The 19,384-nt window shown below is 43.2% G+C and overlaps 1 protein-coding gene across 1 annotated transcript in view; it reads right to left on the bottom strand.

The window, feature by feature from the left end:
* The window catches only part of LOC138369538 (dipeptidase 1-like), a 523,228-nt gene that overhangs the window by 261,461 nt on the left and 242,383 nt on the right, over positions 1–19,384 (bottom strand). The window contains exon 3 of the mRNA XM_069332943.1: positions 3,540–3,672. Coding sequence (XP_069189044.1) covers positions 3,540–3,672 — 133 coding nt within the window. The remainder of the gene's footprint in view (positions 1–3,539; positions 3,673–19,384) is intronic.

The following is a 19,384-nucleotide window of genomic DNA, read 5'->3' as shown; positions in this document are numbered from 1 at the left end:
TCATTATTTCCATTGATTGATAGTTGTCAGTTGACAGTGTATTGAGTTGTTAATTGATTGTTTCGTCTATGTGATAAACAATAAATTAACGTAATTAAGTTATTAACGTAATTGTCTTTCATTGGACACTTGTCTGGGTGATAGTGTCATTAATTGTTAATTGATTTGTTGACTAAGTGACCGTAATACATATAATTATTGGTGATTAATTAACGTAAATTAATTGGGTAATTAATTTGACTCATTGTAATTGAATGTCTTGGTGACATTGATTGTTAAAACAATTATAGTTGTTGCAGGCGATGAGTCACAATAACGTGGCTGAAGTATGTTGACCAGACCACACACTAGAGATTGAAGGGACGACGACGTTTCGGTCCGTCCTGGACCGAAACGTCCTGCCTTTATCTACAAATCATTCTCTCGCCTTGGTTATCCTTTGCATTTCATCAACTGTGCCCACTCTCAAGCTAAACGAAATTTCTTTCATCCTAAACCTGCTTCAAACACTAGTAGCACTGTACTATGCCTTCCCTTCATATCTGAACTCAAAACTTTTACCAATACCTTTCGTCCTCTTGACATTAAACTCGCCTTTCGACAAACTAACACACTTCGTAGCAATCTAGTTCACACTGCTCCTCCTGCTTCTAATGCTGCTGGTGTCTACTCTATTTCCTGTTCATCTTGTCCTCTCCAATACTTTGGCGAAACTGGCCGTACACTGAATGACAGACTTAAGGAACACAAGAGAAGTGTTATGTCTGCAGACACTAACAATGCTCTCTTCTGCCATGTGAGGGATTCTAATCATCCCATTGATTGGTCTTCCTCCAAAATAATCTTTCCTGCCTCTACTCTACACAGACGCCGTCTTGTAGAATCGGCTCTTATTAACAATGTACCCAACATGAACTTGAGTCCTGGCTTTGTTGCTGTGGACTCTTCCCTTTCACAGTATATACTCAAATGCTCTAATCTTTCTAACAAACGTGACTTAACATAAGCTTTCCCCCTTCCATTTCTTTCTTTCTCTTTCCCTTTTTTTTATCTCTTCTCCCTTTTTCTGTTCATTGTCTTCTACGCTCCCTTGCTATCCTCTTCTTATTCCTATTACTATCTCCTTCGGTGGTTATAATAGGAGCTGCCTCGTATGGGCCAATAGGCCTGCTGCAGTTCTCATTACTACTATCCCCTACACCTGACTTTCCTCCTCAGCCCTCTCTTGCCTATTTAATGCCTGTCCCTACCTGTCCTCTATTGATACTGGTAATGGCTCAAAAGGGCCACCACTTACGAGCTATTCATGCCTGTGCCACCTTTTGGGTGGCTTCATCTTCATCTTAACACATTCACAAGGGAGACATCTCCCGTCATGCAGGGTGCATTCCCACCTCCACAGATCTCCAGTACCAGCTCTTGATACTGGTAAATGGCTCAAAAGGGCCACCACTTACGGGCTATTCATGCCCGTGCCACCTTTAGGGTGGCTTAATCTTCATCAATCAATCATCTGTCCTCATCACAATCGACTTGAGAATGGTCCAGGACGGACCGAAACGTCGTCGTCCCTTCAATTTCTAGTGTGTGGTCTGGTCAACAATTATAGTTGTTGTATGTACACAAGTATGTACACACCTACTTGTGTTTGTGTAGTGTAGTGATTGTCTTAGTGATATTGTTGTGTTCGTATTTACATATGTTGATATATTGTGTTTGTGAAGTGTTTTGATTTTTCCAAAAGTGTGCATGAAGTGTTTCAGGTTTGTTAAGTGGTGTTGATGACCTGTCCAGCGAGTCGAGACCTTGTGTCTCTTTGCACCTATCAGAGTAGTGGGCCTGGAGGCCTACCGCTAAGTGTTGTTTGACAGATTTGAAGTGAGACTCTTGAATTAACGTAAAGTGGGTGGCTGTGTGTTAGTAAGGTGTTGAGTAAACCTATTTTTTGCTAAATACACTTGACTCCTTATTTAGCAGTAATCCCCCATTTTATATCACATTCTAATTGTCCTTATGAGAGACTTTAGCCGGTTCAGGTTCCAACCCCTAACCCCAATCACTATTTATTTATTTATTTATGCATATACAAGAATGTACATAAGGAATGTGAGGATACAAATATGGTAATTACAGTCTTGTAAAGCCACTAGCACGCGCAGCGTTTCGGGCAGAAGTGTTATACTATTATAAATTTGGCGTGAGAATCCAGCCTCTACCTGCTATATTTGCTTGCATGCAAGTTGTAGAGAGAACGACCCAAGTGAGGAGGGCTCTGTGTTGGCTTGTGTGTGTGTGGGGGGGGGGGGGGGTGAATACCGCCTTGGTCTTCATCTCTACCTGGAGTACGGGACACTTGGCGTCTTGCTCGCGCCGGTCACTTTCTGGATCACTAATTTCACATCAGGCGTCTCAGCGTGGGGCCTGTGTGTGTGTGCAGTGACTCCCGAAGTGAACCTCTCAAATCTGGCATCCCAATGTGGGCTAAGTAACTTAAGCTCAACAGTAAGGGTAGACTTCCCCACAGCCGGATGTATCCTCTCACAGATTACTATGTCATCCAGGGTTTCCTCTGCCCTACCTTACTCATCTCTGGTCTCCACATTGTTCCGTTTATAAAGTCTTCCTGAAATCTTTTGTTCAGAGAAACGAGGAAAGTGATGAAAGGTAGCAAAGGAAACCTTGGGTCTCTCCTTAACACCCTCCTTCATGATGAGTCTTCCCAGTTTCTTAATTTCTAACTATGGATTCGCTTCAATTTCTTAACTGCCACTCACTTCCTTAACTACCCACGCTGAGGAGGCTTCCATTACCCTTCACATATATTCCCACGAATTCCTTAACTCCGCCACAGGAGCGTTTTAAATCAGTTTCTTAACTCCAACAGATAAGTCTCGATATATTTTCTTAATTCCCTGAGTGAGAAACATCTTTTAATTCTCTAAATATCCCTCCAAAAAAAATTCCCCTCACTGGCATAGCCGCCACACTGAGGCTTGTTGTTGTTGTTGTTTAAGATTCGCTACCTGGACCAAAACGTTCCAAGCAGCACGGACTATGGTGATGAAGAGGAAAAGCGCTGAGGAGCTTCATCTTCTTCTACAGCTCAGATGTCTCCACTTCTCTCTTAGCCAATGGTACCAGGGAAGGAGTCTCCTCCCGCTCACTTCGCCTCCATCATGAGCCTTATTCCCACCATCTCGGATCCTCTCCTCAACATTCTGTTGCACAGTCTTATCTCATCTCGTCTGGGAAGTTCTCTTCACTCTGCAGTGAAGACTACCTCATCAACACCCCGCAGTTCACAACTTTACCTGACCAATTCCTTTCAACCTCCATTCAAATCGCCCCTATTTCTTTCATTATTGATTCTCCTCTCCCATTCTCTTCATCAACCCACAGATCCCACACCTGTCTCTTCCCCATTATCAACACCCATCCCCACTTCCATTCACCATTCCTCAACCCTACTCTCCCCAATACCCTCTTCCCCTCATCATCCCGCTCCTCTCCCTTTCCATTCCCCTCTGGAGGACTCTCACCTGTGGAGGAGGTGACGAGAGAGGTCTCCCCGTGGCTGGAGGCCACCAGGCGTTTCACAACGTCGATCTGTTCCAGCAGCAGCTGGACCGTGTTCAAGTACTGTGCCTCACACGGTACGTACACCGACCAGAACTGTGAAATAGACGGTACACTGGCATTACTAATATGGGATAGACGGTTCATAGGAACTAGTCCTGAAGAGAGTGTATCAGGGAACTAGTGCAGAAGAGAGTGTACCTGCGAACTAGTACTGAAGAGAGTATACATGTGAACTAGTACTGAAGAGAATGTACATGTGAACTAGTACTGAAGAGAATGTACATGGGAACTAGTACTGAAGAGAGTGTACATGGGAACTAGTACTGAAGAGAATGTACATGGGAACTAGTACTGAAGAGAGTGTACATGGGAACTAGTACTGAAGAGAATGTACATGAGAACTAGTGCTGAAGAGAATGTACATGGGAACATAGTCATACATTCACTTATACAAAACGTCAAACGACCAGAGGTAATTTTTAATAACGCTAGATATAAATAATTACTAGTTTTCGTATTATTGAATTTCTGAGGATACTTTTGTCTGTATGATGGAGACGCGTGACATGATTGGTGTTGCTTTATGTCGGTGCGCAAATCAGAGGCGCTGAGTATGTGAGTCTAGACGCCGTGTGTGTGAGTCTAGACGCCGTGTGTGTGAGTCTAGACGCCGTGTGTGTGAGTCTAGACGCCGTGTGTGTGAGTCTAGACGCCGTGTGTGTGAGTCTAGACGCCGTGTGTGTGAGTCTAGACGCCGTGTGTGTGAGTCTAGACGCCGTGTGTGTGAGTCTAGACGCCGTGTGTGTGAGTCTAGACGCCGTGTGTGTGAGTCTAGACGCCGTGTGTGTGAGTCAAGACGCCGAGTATGTGAGTCTAGACGGCGTGTGTGTGAGTCTAGACGCCGTGTGTGTGAGTCTAGACACCGTGTGTGTGAGTCTAGACGCCGAGTGTGTGAGTCTAGACACCGTGTGTGTGAGTCTAGACACCGTGTGTGTGAGTCTAGACACCGTGTGTGTGAGTCTAGACACCGTGTGTGTGAGTCTAGACGCCGAGTGTGTGAGTCAAGACGCCGAGTATGTGAGTCTAGACACCGTGTGTGTGAGTCTAGACGCCGTGTGTGTGAGTCAAGACGCCGAGTATGTGAGTCTAGACGGCGTGTGTGTGAGTCAAGACGCCGAGTATGTGAGTCAAGACGCCGAGTATGTGAGTCAAGACGCCGAGTATGTGAGTCAAGACGCCGAGTATGTGAGTCAGACGCCGTGTGTGTGAGTCTAGACGCCGTGTGTGTGAGTCAAGACGCCGAGTATGTGAGTCTAGACGGCGTGTGTGTGAGTCTAGACACCGTGTGTGTGAGTCTAGACACCGTGTGTGTGAGTCTAGACACCGTGTGTGTGAGTCTAGACACCGTGTGTGTGAGTCTAGACACCGTGTGTGTGAGTCTAGACGCCGAGTGTGTGAGTCAAGACGCCGAGTATGTGAGTCTAGACACCGTGTGTGTGAGTCTAGACGCCGTGTGTGTGAGTCAAGACGCCGAGTATGTGAGTCTAGACGGCGTGTGTGTGAGTCAAGACGCCGAGTATGTGAGTCAAGACGCCGAGTATGTGAGTCAAGACGCCGAGTATGTGAGTCAAGACGCCGAGTATGTGAGTCAGACGCCGTGTGTGTGAGTCTAGACGCCGTGTGTGTGAGTCAAGACGCCGAGTATGTGAGTCTAGACGGCGTGTGTGTGAGTCTAGACGCCGTGTGTGTGAGTCTAGACACCGTGTGTGTGAGTCTAGACGCCGAGTGTGTGAGTCTAGACACCGTGTGTGTGAGTCTAGACGCAGAGTGTGTGAGTCTAGACACCGTGTGTGTGAGTCTAGACGCTGAGTGTGTGAGTCTAGACGCTGAGTGTGTGAGTCTAGACGCTGAGTGTGTGAGTCTAGACGCCGTGTGTGTGTGAGTCTAGACGCCGTGTGTGTGAGTCTAGACGCCGAGTATGTGAGTCTAGACGCCGTGTGTGTGTGAGTCTAGACGCCGAGTGTGTGAGTCTAGACGCCGTGTGTGTGAGTCTTGACGCCGTGTGTGTGTGAGTCTAGACGCCGTGTGTGTGAGTCTAGACGCCGAGTATGTGAGTCTAGACGCCGTGTGTGTGTGAGTCTAGACGCCGAGTGTGTGAGTCTAGACGCCGAGTGTGTGAGTCTAGACGCCGTGTGTGTGAGTCTTGACGCCGTGTGTGTGTGAGTCTAGACGCCGTGTGTGTGTGAGTCTAGACGCCGTGTGTGTGAGTCTTGACGCCGTGTGTGTGTGAGTCTAGACGCCGAGTGTGTGAGTCTAGACGCCGTGTGTGTGAGTCTTGACGCCGTGTGTGTGTGAGTCTAGACGCCGTGTGTGTGTGAGTCTAGACGCCGTGTGTGTGAGTCTAGACGCCGTGTGTGTGTGAGTCTAGACGCCGTGTGTGTGTGAGTCTTGACGCCGTGTGTGTGTGAGTCTAGACGCCGTGTGTGTGTGAGTCTAGACGCCGTGTGTGTGAGTCTAGACGCCGAGTGTGTGAGTGTAGATTCCGTGTTCGTGTGAGTCTAAATGCCGTGTTTGTGTGAGTCTAGATGATGGGCTTGTCTCATATGATTCCTTGGGGCACGGGATTGAAGATGACAGGTCAAACGCCTCGTCAGCTTGGTCGACATCATATCTATGTACTTAGATTGAAGGTTACATCTTTCGTGGGGGCAAGTGTACATGTATACAACGCTTGACTGCTGTAAAGGGTTCTCCGTCGGCTTCGGGCTGTTTTTGATATGGAGGTCGGCAGTCTTCTTTGTTTTATGGAATATGATGAGGTGTATGTTTTGGTTATGAATAGTGCTTTTTACTTCATTACGAATTATTTCCTTCATTATTCATTCTTCTTTTTTTATGTTCACTGTGAATAGTTGATTTGCAATGTAATTTTATTGGAGGTGTTGTGGTTTCTGTTCTAGGTTCAGGATTGTACCATCGGTCCAGGTGTCTTCTTATAGCGGTATTTATTTCCATGTTGCTATATCCATTGTTCATCAATACCTGAGTTGTTCTTTCAAACTCTCTATTCACATTGCTCCATTCGGAGCAGTGGGTAAGCGCTCGACGAATATAAGCATTGAGAACACTGGTTTTATATCTTTGGGGGCACTCACTCCTACCGTTCAGGCATAATCCTATGTTGGTAGGTTTTGTATATACGCTAGTGCTAAAAGAGGTTCCTGTTTTTGGTATTAATACGTCCAAGAAAGGCAGACTGTTATTTTCACTATTTTCATATGTAAATCGGAGTACTGACTCTCTCTCTAGATGGCTTTTTAGATCAATTAGTTCATCAGAGTCTTTTACTATGACGAATATGTCGTCTACATAACGGCAGTATACAGTTGGTTTTTGTCTGCTACTGAAGACTTTGTCTTCGATGGTTCCCATATAAAAATTAGCGAACAACACTCCTTAGGGCTGGCCACCGTTTAGGGCTGTTAACTTACGGAGTGTCTTCGTTTCTAGTTTTGTGTTGTTGTTTCAGGTTAAATAGTTCACTGTTAATGGTTTGCTTGAGTTGGTTGGGGATGTCGTACTTGGTCTATTTGTTTAACTGATGTTCAATTTGATCTGTAAGGGTTCGGAGGGCTTCCTTCTTCATGTTTAGTTGATGCCGTATGAGGTCTTGCCTATACCTATAGGTAATCCAACCCGTTCTCGCAAATTTAATAAGTCAATATTGACTTATACATACTTAACATAATAGATACCCTTAAAAAGATTCATAGAAAACACCGACCTTACCTAACCTACTTAGCATGTTAAGATAAGCATCTTATTGCTTCGTAATTACAATTATTACCTAACCTATAATAGGTATAGGTTAAGTAATAATTGTAATTACGAAGCAATAAGATGCTTATCTTAAGATACTAACAAGGTTAGGTAAGGTTGGTGTTTTCTATGAATCTTTTTAAGGGTATCTATTATGTTTAGTATATCACCTATGCACGTAGTTAATAAGTCAATACTGACTTTACGAATTTGCGAGAACGGGTTGAGGTAATCTGTGCGTTGCAGACTGCTGGGTCATGTGGGTTTATATTGGTGTATACTGACAATAGGTTTTCTTTTAAACATGTCTCATTCAATATGACTGCATATTCTGCGGTCATAAAAAAACACTATTCCTACCCAAAACATAGACCTGATCATATTCTATAAAGCAAAGAAGACTACCGAACTCCTTACTAAAAACAGCCCGAAGCCGACGGAGAACCCTTTACAGCAGTCAAGCGTTGTATACATGTACACTTGCCCCCATGAAGGATGTAACCTTCAATCTAAGTACATAGGTATGACGTCGACCAAACTGACGATACATTTGACCGGTCATCTTCAATCCCGTGCCCCTTGGCATCACATGAGACAAGCCCTTGGCATCACCCTAACAAGAGAAATGCTGAATAAAAACTCTTGTATAATAGACAAAACCCAAGATGTAAGAAGATTACAAATTCTTGAAGCAATCCACATAAGAATACAACAACCTACCATGAATACCCAAATCACGGAACTATTTACTCTACCCACCATAAGAGTAATGACAAGACCAGAACGATGCCAACACAGAAGACAATGTCCAACATAATAGGCCTATTACACGCGATTAATCTTTGTATGTGCTTCGACACCTATTATCCCCTTATTTATCCCCTTGCCTTTTCCTTGATTCTACTTGTTTTCTCACCTGACCCCCGTACAGCTATATATATATATATATATATATGTTTCATTGAATATGACCGCATATTCTATGTTTATTATTTTCTGGTTTAGGGCTTCTATCCCTCTAACTATTTTCTTAGCATCAGGGCTTAATTGAAATAGGAGTTCTCCAAAACTCATTTTCGTACTTTTGAGGTGAAGAAAAGAAGTGATTTACTATAGAGTGTATTACACTTATTTATATAATTTGCACAACGTTTCGAACCTCCATGGTTCATTCTCAAGTGAACAGATCTTACAATACTAGTTGATTTTATACCCGCACTGGGTCAGGTGATAATACAATAAAGGTGAAAACATGGGGGGATACATAAGGGATAAATGTGAGGTGAAACATAGAGGCTGCAGAAGGCTTATTGGCCCATACGAGGCAGCTCCTATCTAAACACCAAGATTAATCCAGTGTAATTGGCCTGTTATGTTGGACATTGTCTTCTGTGTTGGCATCGATATGTTCTTGTCTTGTCCTTACTCTCATGGTGGGTAGAGTAAATAGTTCCGTGATTTGGGTGTTCATGGTAGGTCGCTCTATTCTTATGTGAATTGCCTCAAGAATTGCCTTTCTTGAGGCAATATATATATACAATATATATATGTCGTACCTAGTAGCCAGAAAGCACTTCTCAGCCTACTATGCAAGGCCCGATTTGCCTAGTAAGCCAAGTTTTCCTGAATTAATATATTTTCTCCAATTTTGTTCTTATGAAATGATAAAGCTACCCATTTCATTATGTATGAGGTCAATTTTTTTTATTGGAGTTAAAAATACCGTAGATATATGACCGAACCTAACCAACCCTACCTAACCTAACCTATCTTTATAGGTTAGGTTAGGTTAGGTAGCCGAAAAAGTTAGGTTAGGTTAGGTTAGGTAGGTTAGGTAGTCGGAAAACAATTAATTCATGAAAACTTGGCTTATTAGGCAAATCGGGCCTCGCATAGTGGGCTGAGAAGTGCATTTTGGCTACTAGGTACGACATATATATATATATATATATATATATATATATATATATATATATATATATATATATATATATATATATATATATATATATATATATATATATATATACAACTTTAGAACACTTTCCCACCAGGAGACTCGAACCCTAGCCAGCACAGAAGCCTTCCAGCAACTGGCATAACAGGTACGCCTTAACCCTCTCCACCACCCGCTCAGACCCTTAAAAGAGATGGTAATTTCGGAGTATTTAAATACACCAAAGATCATCACCTCCCAAGAGCACTAGAGCAAGTGAGGGGTCATTTAGACGTTAATTTCATCAAGTCCCTGTTAATATGGGAAGACACAGTGTCTATGCTTAAGGCACAACTCTCCTAAACACGAGAGTTAAGTATACAACTTTAGAACACTTTCCCACCAGGAGACTCGAACCCTAGCCAGCACAGAAGCCTTCCAGCAACTGGCATAACAGGTACGCCTTAACCCTCTCCACCACCCGCTCAGACCCTTAAAAGAGATGGTAATTTCGGAGTATTTAAATACACCAAAGATCATCACCTCCCAAGAGCACTAGAGCAAGTGAGGGGTCATTTAGACGTTAATTTCATCAAGTCCCTGTTAATATGGGAAGACACAGTGTCTATGCTTAAGGCACAACTCTCCTAAACACGAGAGTTAAGTATACAACTTTAGAACACTTTCCCACCAGGAGACTCGAACCCTAGCCAGCACAGAAGCCTTCCAGCAACTGGCATAACAGGTACGCCTTAACCCTCTCCACCACCTGCTCAGACCCTTAAAAGAGATGGTAATTTCGGAGTATTTAAATACACCAAAGATCAACACCTCCCAAGAGCACTAGAGCAAGTGAGTGGTCATTTAGACGTTAATTTCATCAAGTCCCTGTTAATATGGGAAGACACAGTGTCTATGCTTTAGGCACAACTCTCCTAAACACGAGAGTTAAGTATACAACTTTAGAACACTTTCCCACCAGGAGACTCGAACCCTAGCCAGCACAGAAATAAAAATACTCCGAAATTACCATCTCTTTTAAGGGTCTGAGCGGGTGGTGGAGAGGGTTAAGGCGTACCTGTTATGCCAGTTGCTGGAAGGCTTCTGTGCTGGCTAGGGTTCGAGTCTCCTGGTGGGAAAGTGTTCTAAAGTTGTATACTTAACTCTCGTGTTTAGGAGAGTTGTGCCTTAAGCATAGACACTGTGTCTTCCCATATTAACAGGGACTTGATGAAATTAACGTCTAAATGACCCCTCACTTGCTCTAGTGCTCTTGGGAGGTGATGATCTTTGGTGTATTTAAATACTCCGAAATTACCATCTCTTTTAAGGGTCTGAGCGGGTGGTGGAGAGGGTTAAGGCGTACCTGTTATGCCAGTTGCTGGAAGGCTTCTGTGCTGGCTAGGGTTCGAGTCTCCTGGTGGGAAAGTGTTCTAAAGTTGTATACTTAACTCTCGTGTTTAGGAGAGTTGTGCCATATATATATATATATATATGTATATATATATATATGTCGTACCTAGTAGCCAGAACTCACTTCTCAGCCTACTATTCAAGGCCCGATTTGCCTAATAAGCCAAGTTTTCCTGAATTAATATATTTACTATAATTTTTTTCTTATGAAATGATAAAGCAACCCCTTTTTTCTATGTATGAGGTCAATTTTTTTTATTGGAGTTAAAATTAACGTAGATATATGACCGAACCTAACCAACCCTACCTAACCTAACCTAACCTATATTTATAGGTAAGGTTAGGTTAGGTAGCCAAAAAAAGCTAGGTTAGGTTAGGTTAGGTAGGTTAGGTAGTCGAAAAAACATTAATTCATGAAAACTTGGCTTATTAGGCAAATCGGGCCTTGAATAGTAGGCTGAGAAGTGCGTTCTGGCTATTAGGTACGACATATATATATATATATATATATATATATATATATATATATATATATATATGTCGTACCTAATAGCCAGAACGCACTTCTCAGCCTACTATTCAAGGCCCGATTTGCCTAATAAGCCAAGTTTTCATGAATTAATGTTTTTTCGTCTACCTAACCTACCTAACCTAACCTAACCTAGCTTTTTTTGGCTACCTAACCTAACCTTACCTATAAATATAGGTTAGGTTAGGTTAGGTAGGGTTGGTTAGGTTCGGTCATATATCTACGTTAATTTTAACTCCAATAAAAAAAAATTGACCTCATACATAGAGAAAAGGGTTGCTTTATCATTTCATAAGAAAAAAATTATAGTAAATATATTAATTCAGGAAAACTTGGCTTATTAGGCAAATCGGGCCTTGAATAGTAGGCTGAGAAGTGAGTTCTGGCTACTAGGTACGACATATATATATATATATATATATATATGCGAACAAGCCTGAATGGTCCCCAGGACAATATGCAACTGAAAACTCACACCCCAGAAGTGACTCGAACCCATACTCCCAGAAGCAATGCATCTGGTATGTACAAGACGCCTTAATCCACTTGACCATCACGACCGGACATAATGAGGTGATAGCCTAAGCTATTTGAACCACCCCACCGCCGGCACTCGGATAGTAATCTTGGGCATAGCATTTTACCAAATCACCTCATTCTTTGGGGCACACGTGAGGAACACAAATGCGAACAAGCCTGAATGGTCCCCAGGACAATATGCAACTGAAAACTCACACCCCAGAAGTGACTCGAACCCATACTCCCAGAAGCAATGCATCTGGTATGTACAAGACGCCTTAATCCACTTGACCATCACGACCGGACATAATGAGGTGATAGCCTAAGCTATTTGAACCACCCCACCTCCGGCACTCGGATAGTAATCTTGGGCATAGCATTTTACCAAATCACCTCATTCTTTGGGGCACACGTGAGGAACACAAATGCGAACAAGCCTGAATGGTCCCCAGGACAATATGCAACTGAAAACTCACACCCCAGAAGTGACTCGAACCCATACTCCCAGAAGCAATGCATCTGGTATGTACAAGACGCCTTAATCCACTTGACCATCACGACCGGACATAATGAGGTGATAGCCTAAGCTATTTGAACCACCCCACCGCCGGCACTCGGATAGTAATCTTGGGCATAGCATTTTACCAAATCACCTCATTCTTTGGGGCACACGTGAGGAACACAAATGCGAACAAGCCTGAATGGTCCCCAGGACAATATGCAACTGAAAACTCACACCCCAGAAGTGACTCGAACCCATACTCCCAGAAGCAATGCATCTGGTATGTACAAGACGCCTTAATCCACTTGACCATCACGACCGGACATAATGAGGTGATAGCCTAAGCTATTTGAACCACCCCACCGCCGGCACTCGGATAGTAATCTTGGGCATAGCATTTTACCAAATCACCTCATTCTTTGGGGCACACGTGAGGAACACAAATGCGAACAAGCCTGAATGGTCCCCAGGACAATATGCAACTGAAAACTCACACCCCAGAAGTGACTCGAACCCATACTCCCAGAAGCAATGCATCTGGTATGTACAAGACGCCTTAATCCACTTGACCATCACGACCGGACATAATGAGGTGATAGCCTAAGCTATTTGAACCACCCCACCGCCGGCACTCGGATAGTAATCTTGGGCATAGCATTTTACCAAATCACCTCATTCTTTGGGGCACACGTGAGGAACACAAATGCGAACAAGCCTGAATGGTCCCCAGGACAATATGCAACTGAAAACTCACACCCCAGAAGTGACTCGAACCCATACTCCCAGAAGCAATGCATCTGGTATGTACAAGACGCCTTAATCCACTTGACCATCACGACCGGACATAATGAGGTGATAGCCTAAGCTATTTGAACCACCCCACCGCCGGCACTCGGATAGTAATCTTGGGCATAGCATTTTACCAAATCACCTCACTCATCACCTCAGCTTAGGCTATCACCTCATTATGTCCGGTCGTGATGGTCAAGTGGATTAAGGCGTCTTTTACATACCAGATGCATTGCTTCTGGGAGTATGGGTTCGAGTCACTTCTGGGGTGTGAGTTTTCAGTTATATATATATATATATATATATATATATATATATATATATATATGTATATATATATATATATATATATATATATATATATATATATATATATATATGTACATATATATATATATATATATATATATATATATATATATATATATATATATATATATATATATATATATATATATATATATATATATATATATATAGGGGCACGCAGTCATGTGCGTGCCCCTACTATACCTCTTCCCGCCCCCATCCCATTCATTCACGTCAGTCACACCCTACCCGAATCTGAATGATGGATCGTGGACAGCTGTTAGCACAGAGCAAGTACAACTAGATGTGAACATTGGGTTTGGTCACGCGCGCGGCCGCTCCCCTCCCTCCTATTCCCTTGGTATGCCTCAGAGTCAGAAGGGTGCGTGCCCCATGCACCTACCCTACCCTACCTACCCTACCTACCTACCTACCCTACCATGCTTAACTCTAGAAGGCCTATGCTCAGATCTAGAGGCCTATGCTTAACACCTGTAAAACACTACGCTCCTATTACTTACACTTTAACATAAACACACCTGTACACGTGCTGCACACCTGCTACACACCTGTTACACATACCCCTCCTATCCTTACAACCTCCTTTCATCATTGGCAACGCAGGACGTCCCGAGAGACTATACCCAGGAAACACAAACCAAAACTGTCCCTATTTTCCGCTTATTACAACTTTTAATAAAGTTGTTACATCTTGGCTTAACGTGTTTTTGACGTAATAGAACGTTGTTACAACATACTATATTGGATGTTATCACTTGTTAGGTGTTAAAACTTGTTCGAACGTTGTACGAACATTGTAGTTTCGATGTGTGGTTGGCAGGAAGGCACGGCCGCGCAGGGGGCCCTCCCTCACCCCCTTAAGACTAGATCCGGGTGCGATACCTGGGCAGGAGGACGAGGTATCGCAAGGTATCCGGGTGCGATACCTGGCTCACCTGCTCAGGGGTTGCGGACGGTTCTACTACTAATTTATGCTACTAAAACGTGTGTCCCAAGAGGCATTATAAGTGCACTAAACGTGTGTCCCAAGAGGCATTATAGGTGCACTAAACGTGTGTCCCAAGAGGCATTATAAGTGCACTAATCATTTGTCCCAAGAGGCATTATAAGTGCACTAAACGTGTGTCCCAAGAGACATTATAAGTGAACTAAACGTTTGTCCCAAGAGGCATTATAAGTACACTAATCATTTGTTCCAAGAGACATTATAAGTGCACTAAACGTGTGTCCCAAGAGACATTATAAGTGAACTAAACGTTTGTCCCAAGAGACATTATAAGTGAACTAAACGTGTGTCCCAAGAGGCATTATAAGTGCACAAATCGTGTGTCCCAAGAAACATTATAAGTTCACTAATCGTGTGTCCCAAGAGACATTATAAGTGAACTAAACGTTTGTCCCAAGAGGCATTATAAGTACACTAATCATATGTTCCAAGAGGCATTATAAGTGCACTAAACGTGTGTCCCAAGAGGCATTATAAGTGCCCTAAACGTGTATCCCAAGAGGCATTATAAGTGCACTAAACGTGTGTCCCAAGAGGCATTATAAGTGCACTAAACGTGTGTCCCAAGAGACATTATAAGTGCACTAAACGTGTGTCCCAAGAGGCATTATAAGTGCCCTAAACGTGTATCCCAAGAGGCATTATAAGTGCACTAAACGTGTGTCCCAAGAGGCATTATAAGTGCACTAAACGTGTGTCCCAAGAGACATTATAAGTGCACTAAACGTGTGTCCCAAGAGACATTATAAGTGAACTAAACGTTTGTCCCAAGAGACATTATAAGTGAACTAAACGTGTGTCCCAAGAGGCATTATAAGTGCACAAATCGTGTGTCCCAAGAAACATTATAAGTTCACTAATCGTATGTCCCAAGAGACATTATAAGTGAACTAAACGTTTGTCCCAAGAGGCATTATAAGTACACTAATCATATGTTCCAAGAGGCATTATAAGTGCACTAAACGTGTGTCCCAAGAGGCAATATAAGTGCACTAAACGTGTATCCCAAGAGACATTATAAGTGCACTAATCGTGTGTCCCAAGAGACATTATAAGTGAACTAAACGTTTGTCCCAAGAGACATTATAAGTGAACTAAACGTTTGTCCCAAGAGGCATTATAAGTGCACTAAACGTGTGTCCCAAGAGGCATTATAAGTGCACTAATCATTTGTTCCAAGAGACATTATAAGTGCACTAAACGTGTGTCCCAAGAGACATTATAAGTGCACTAATCGTGTGTCCCAAGAGACATTATAAGTGAACTAAACGTTTGTCCCAAGAGGCATTATAAGTACACTAATCATATGTTCCAAGAGACATTATAAGTGCACTAATCATTTGTTCCAAGAGACATTATAAGTGCACTAAACGGGTGTCCCAAGAGGCATTATAAGTACACTAATCATATGTTCCAAGAGGCATTATAAGTGCACTAAACGTGTGTCCCAAGAGGCATTATAAGTGCCCTAAACGTGTATCCCAAGAGGCATTATAAGTGCACTAAACGTGTGTCCCAAGAGGCATTATAAGTGCACTAAACGTGTGTCCCAAGAGACATTATAAGTGAACTAAATGTTTGTCCCAAGAGGCATTATAAGTACACTAATCATTTGTTCCAAGAGACATTATAAGTGCACTAAACGTGTGTCCCAAGAGACATTATAAGTGAACTAAACGTTTGTCCCAAGAGACATTATAAGTGAACTAAACGTGTGTCCCAAGAGGCATTATAAGTGCACAAATCGTGTGTCCCAAGAAACATTATAAGTTCATTAATCGTGTGTCCCAAGAGACATTATAAGTGAACTAAACGTTTGTCCCAAGAGGCATTATAAGTACACTAATCATATGTTCCAAGAGGCATTATAAGTGCACTAAACGTGTGTCCCAAGAGGCATTATAAGTGCCCTAAACGTGTATCCCAAGAGGCATTATAAGTGCACTAAACGTGTGTCCCAAGAGGCATTATAAGTGCACTAAACGTGTGTCCCAAGAGACATTATAAGTGCACTAAACGTGTGTCCCAAGAGGCATTATAAGTGCCCTAAACGTGTATCCCAAGAGGCATTATAAGTGCACTAAACGTGTGTCCCAAGAGGCATTATAAGTGCACTAAACGTGTGTCCCAAGAGACATTATAAGTGCACTAAACGTGTGTCCCAAGAGACATTATAAGTGAACTAAACGTTTGTCCCAAGAGACATTATAAGTGAACTAAACGTGTGTCCCAAGAGGCATTATAAGTGCACAAATCGTGTGTCCCAAGAAACATTATAAGTTCACTAATCGTGTGTCCCAAGAGACATTATAAGTGAACTAAACGTTTGTCCCAAGAGGCATTATAAGTACACTAATCATATGTTCCAAGAGGCATTATAAGTGCACTAAACGTGTGTCCCAAGAGGCAATATAAGTGCACTAAACGTGTATCCCAAGAGACATTATAAGTGCACTAATCGTGTGTCCCAAGAGACATTATAAGTGAACTAAACGTTTGTCCCAAGAGACATTATAAGTGAACTAAACGTTTGTCCCAAGAGGCATTATAAGTGCACTAAACGTGTGTCCCAAGAGGCATTATAAGTGCACTAATCATTTGTTCCAAGAGACATTATAAGTGCACTAAACGTGTGTCCCAAGAGACATTATAAGTGCACTAATCGTGTGTCCCAAGAGACATTATAAGTGAACTAAACGTTTGTCCCAAGAGGCATTATAAGTGAACTAAACGTTTGTCCCAAGAGGCATTATAAGTACACTAATCATATGTTCCAAGAGACATTATAAGTGCACTAATCATTTGTTCCAAGAGACATTATAAGTGCACTAAACGGGTGTCCCAAGAGACATTATAAGTGAACTAAACGTATGTCCCAAGAGGCATTATAAGTGCACTAAACGTGTGTCCCAAGAGGCATTATAAGTACACTAAACATGTGTCCCAAAAAGACATTGCATGTGCACTAAACGTGTCCCAAGAGGCATTATACACATGAGGGGACACGCATTATACACAAGTGTAACTCAGTGCTTGAGTTACACTTGAGGGTCGTGCTTGTGTCACACTTGAGGGTCGGTGCCAGTGTTACACTTGAGGATCGGTGCTTGTGTTACACTTGAGGGTCGGTGCCAGTGTTACACTTGAGGGTCGGTGCTTGTGTTACACTTGAGGGTCGGTGCTTGTGTTACACTTGAGGGTCGGTGCTTGTGTTACACTTGAGGGTCGGTGCCAGTGTTACACTTGAGGGTCGGTGCTTGTGTTACACTTGAGGGTCGGTGCTTGTGTTACACTTGAGGGTCGGTGCCTGTGTTACACTTGAGGGTCGGTGCCTGTGTTACACTTGAGGGTCGGTGCCAGTGTTACACTTGAGGGTCGGTGCCTGTGTTACACTTGAGGGTCGGTGCTTGTGTTACACTTGAGGGTCGGTGCCTGTGTTACACTTGAGGGTCGGTGCCTGTGTTACACTTGAGGGTCGGTGCTTGTGTTACACTTGAGGGTCGGTGCTTGTGTTACACTTGAGGGTCGGTGCCTGTGTTACACTTGAGGGTCGGTGCTTGTGTTACACTTGAGGGTCGGTGCTTGTGTTACACTTGAGGGTCGGTGCCTGTGTTACACTTGAGGGTCGGTGCCAGTGTTACACTTGAGGGTCGGTGCCTGTGTTACACTTGAGGGTCGGTGCCTGTGTTACACTTGAGGGTCGGTGCCTGTGTTACACTTGAGGGTCGGTGCCTGTGTTACACTTGAGGGTCGGTGCTTGTGTTACACTTGAGGGTCGGTGCCTGTGTTACACTTGAGGGTCGGTGCTTGTGTTACACTTGAGGGTTGGTGCCTGTGTTACACTTGAGGGTCGGTGCTTGTGTTACACTTGAGGGTCGGTGCTTGTGTTACACTTGAGGGTCGGTGCTTGTGTTACACTTGAGGGTTGGTGCCAGTGTTACACTTGAGGGTCGGTGCCTGTGTAACACTTGAGGGTTGGTGCCTGTGTTACACTTGAGGGTTGGTGCCTGTGTTACACTTGAGAGTCGGTGCCTGTGTTACACTTGAGGGTCGGTGCCTGTGTTACACTTGAGGGTCGGTGCCTGTGTTACACTTGAGGGTCAGCGCCTACTGTAGCGACAGCGACAGGACATCGCCTGTCAGCAGTAACGACTGTAACGAGGCGCTCGTCCTGATCAGTTATCCCGTAGCACATTAGCAGTGTGACATAAGTTGAGGAAGTCAATTAAAGTCAACTTTATTAACGGAACATAACCAAAATTTCAACATAATTCACCATCAAGCGCTGGTAAAGCCAACGAGTGCCACTAATTAACGGCAATTAGTCTGGTTTGGTAAACTGGCCAGCCGAGCCAATCAGAAGCGCTGTGCAGTAAACCTGTCAACTCTGTGATATTAGATAATACTTTATTACTTCACATATACTCAACCCGTGAAAATAATATACTAGTTCAACTCTGCAGAACATTTTTGTTTTTTATATTTTAAGATTATTTGACACTGACAAAAAGAAAAAAGAAAATATCAAATAATGAGCATCGCTGACGAAGGGAGGTAATGGAACAAACAAATATAATGTCAGCGGCATTTAGCGAGGCTTTAACAGAATGGAGTGCTGACAGCAGTAGTCCGCTTGTATATGGTTATATTGTGTGCTGTTGTCCTGAACTGTTGGGGGGGAGAGAGAGAGAGAGAGAGAGAGAGAGAGAGAGAGAGAGAGAGAGAGAGAGAGAGAGAGAGAGAGAGAGAGAGAGAGAGAGAGAGAGAGAGAGAGAGAGAGAGAGAGAGAGAGAGAGAGAGAGAGAGAGAGAGAGAGAGAGAGAGAGAGAGAGAGAGAGAGAGAGAGAGAGAGAGAGAGAGAGAGAGAGAGAGAGAGAGAGAGAGAGAGAGAGAGAGAGAGACGCCTTATTCTTTTCATATAATCTATTATCAACTTATGATCTTAATTTAAAAAAAACGAAA

The sequence above is a fragment of the Procambarus clarkii genome, chromosome 28 (genome assembly GCF_040958095.1).
Source record: "Procambarus clarkii isolate CNS0578487 chromosome 28, FALCON_Pclarkii_2.0, whole genome shotgun sequence".
In the NCBI taxonomy this organism is placed as follows: domain Eukaryota; kingdom Metazoa; phylum Arthropoda; class Malacostraca; order Decapoda; family Cambaridae; genus Procambarus; species Procambarus clarkii.
This window is presented reverse-complemented; position numbering and strand designations above follow the sequence as displayed.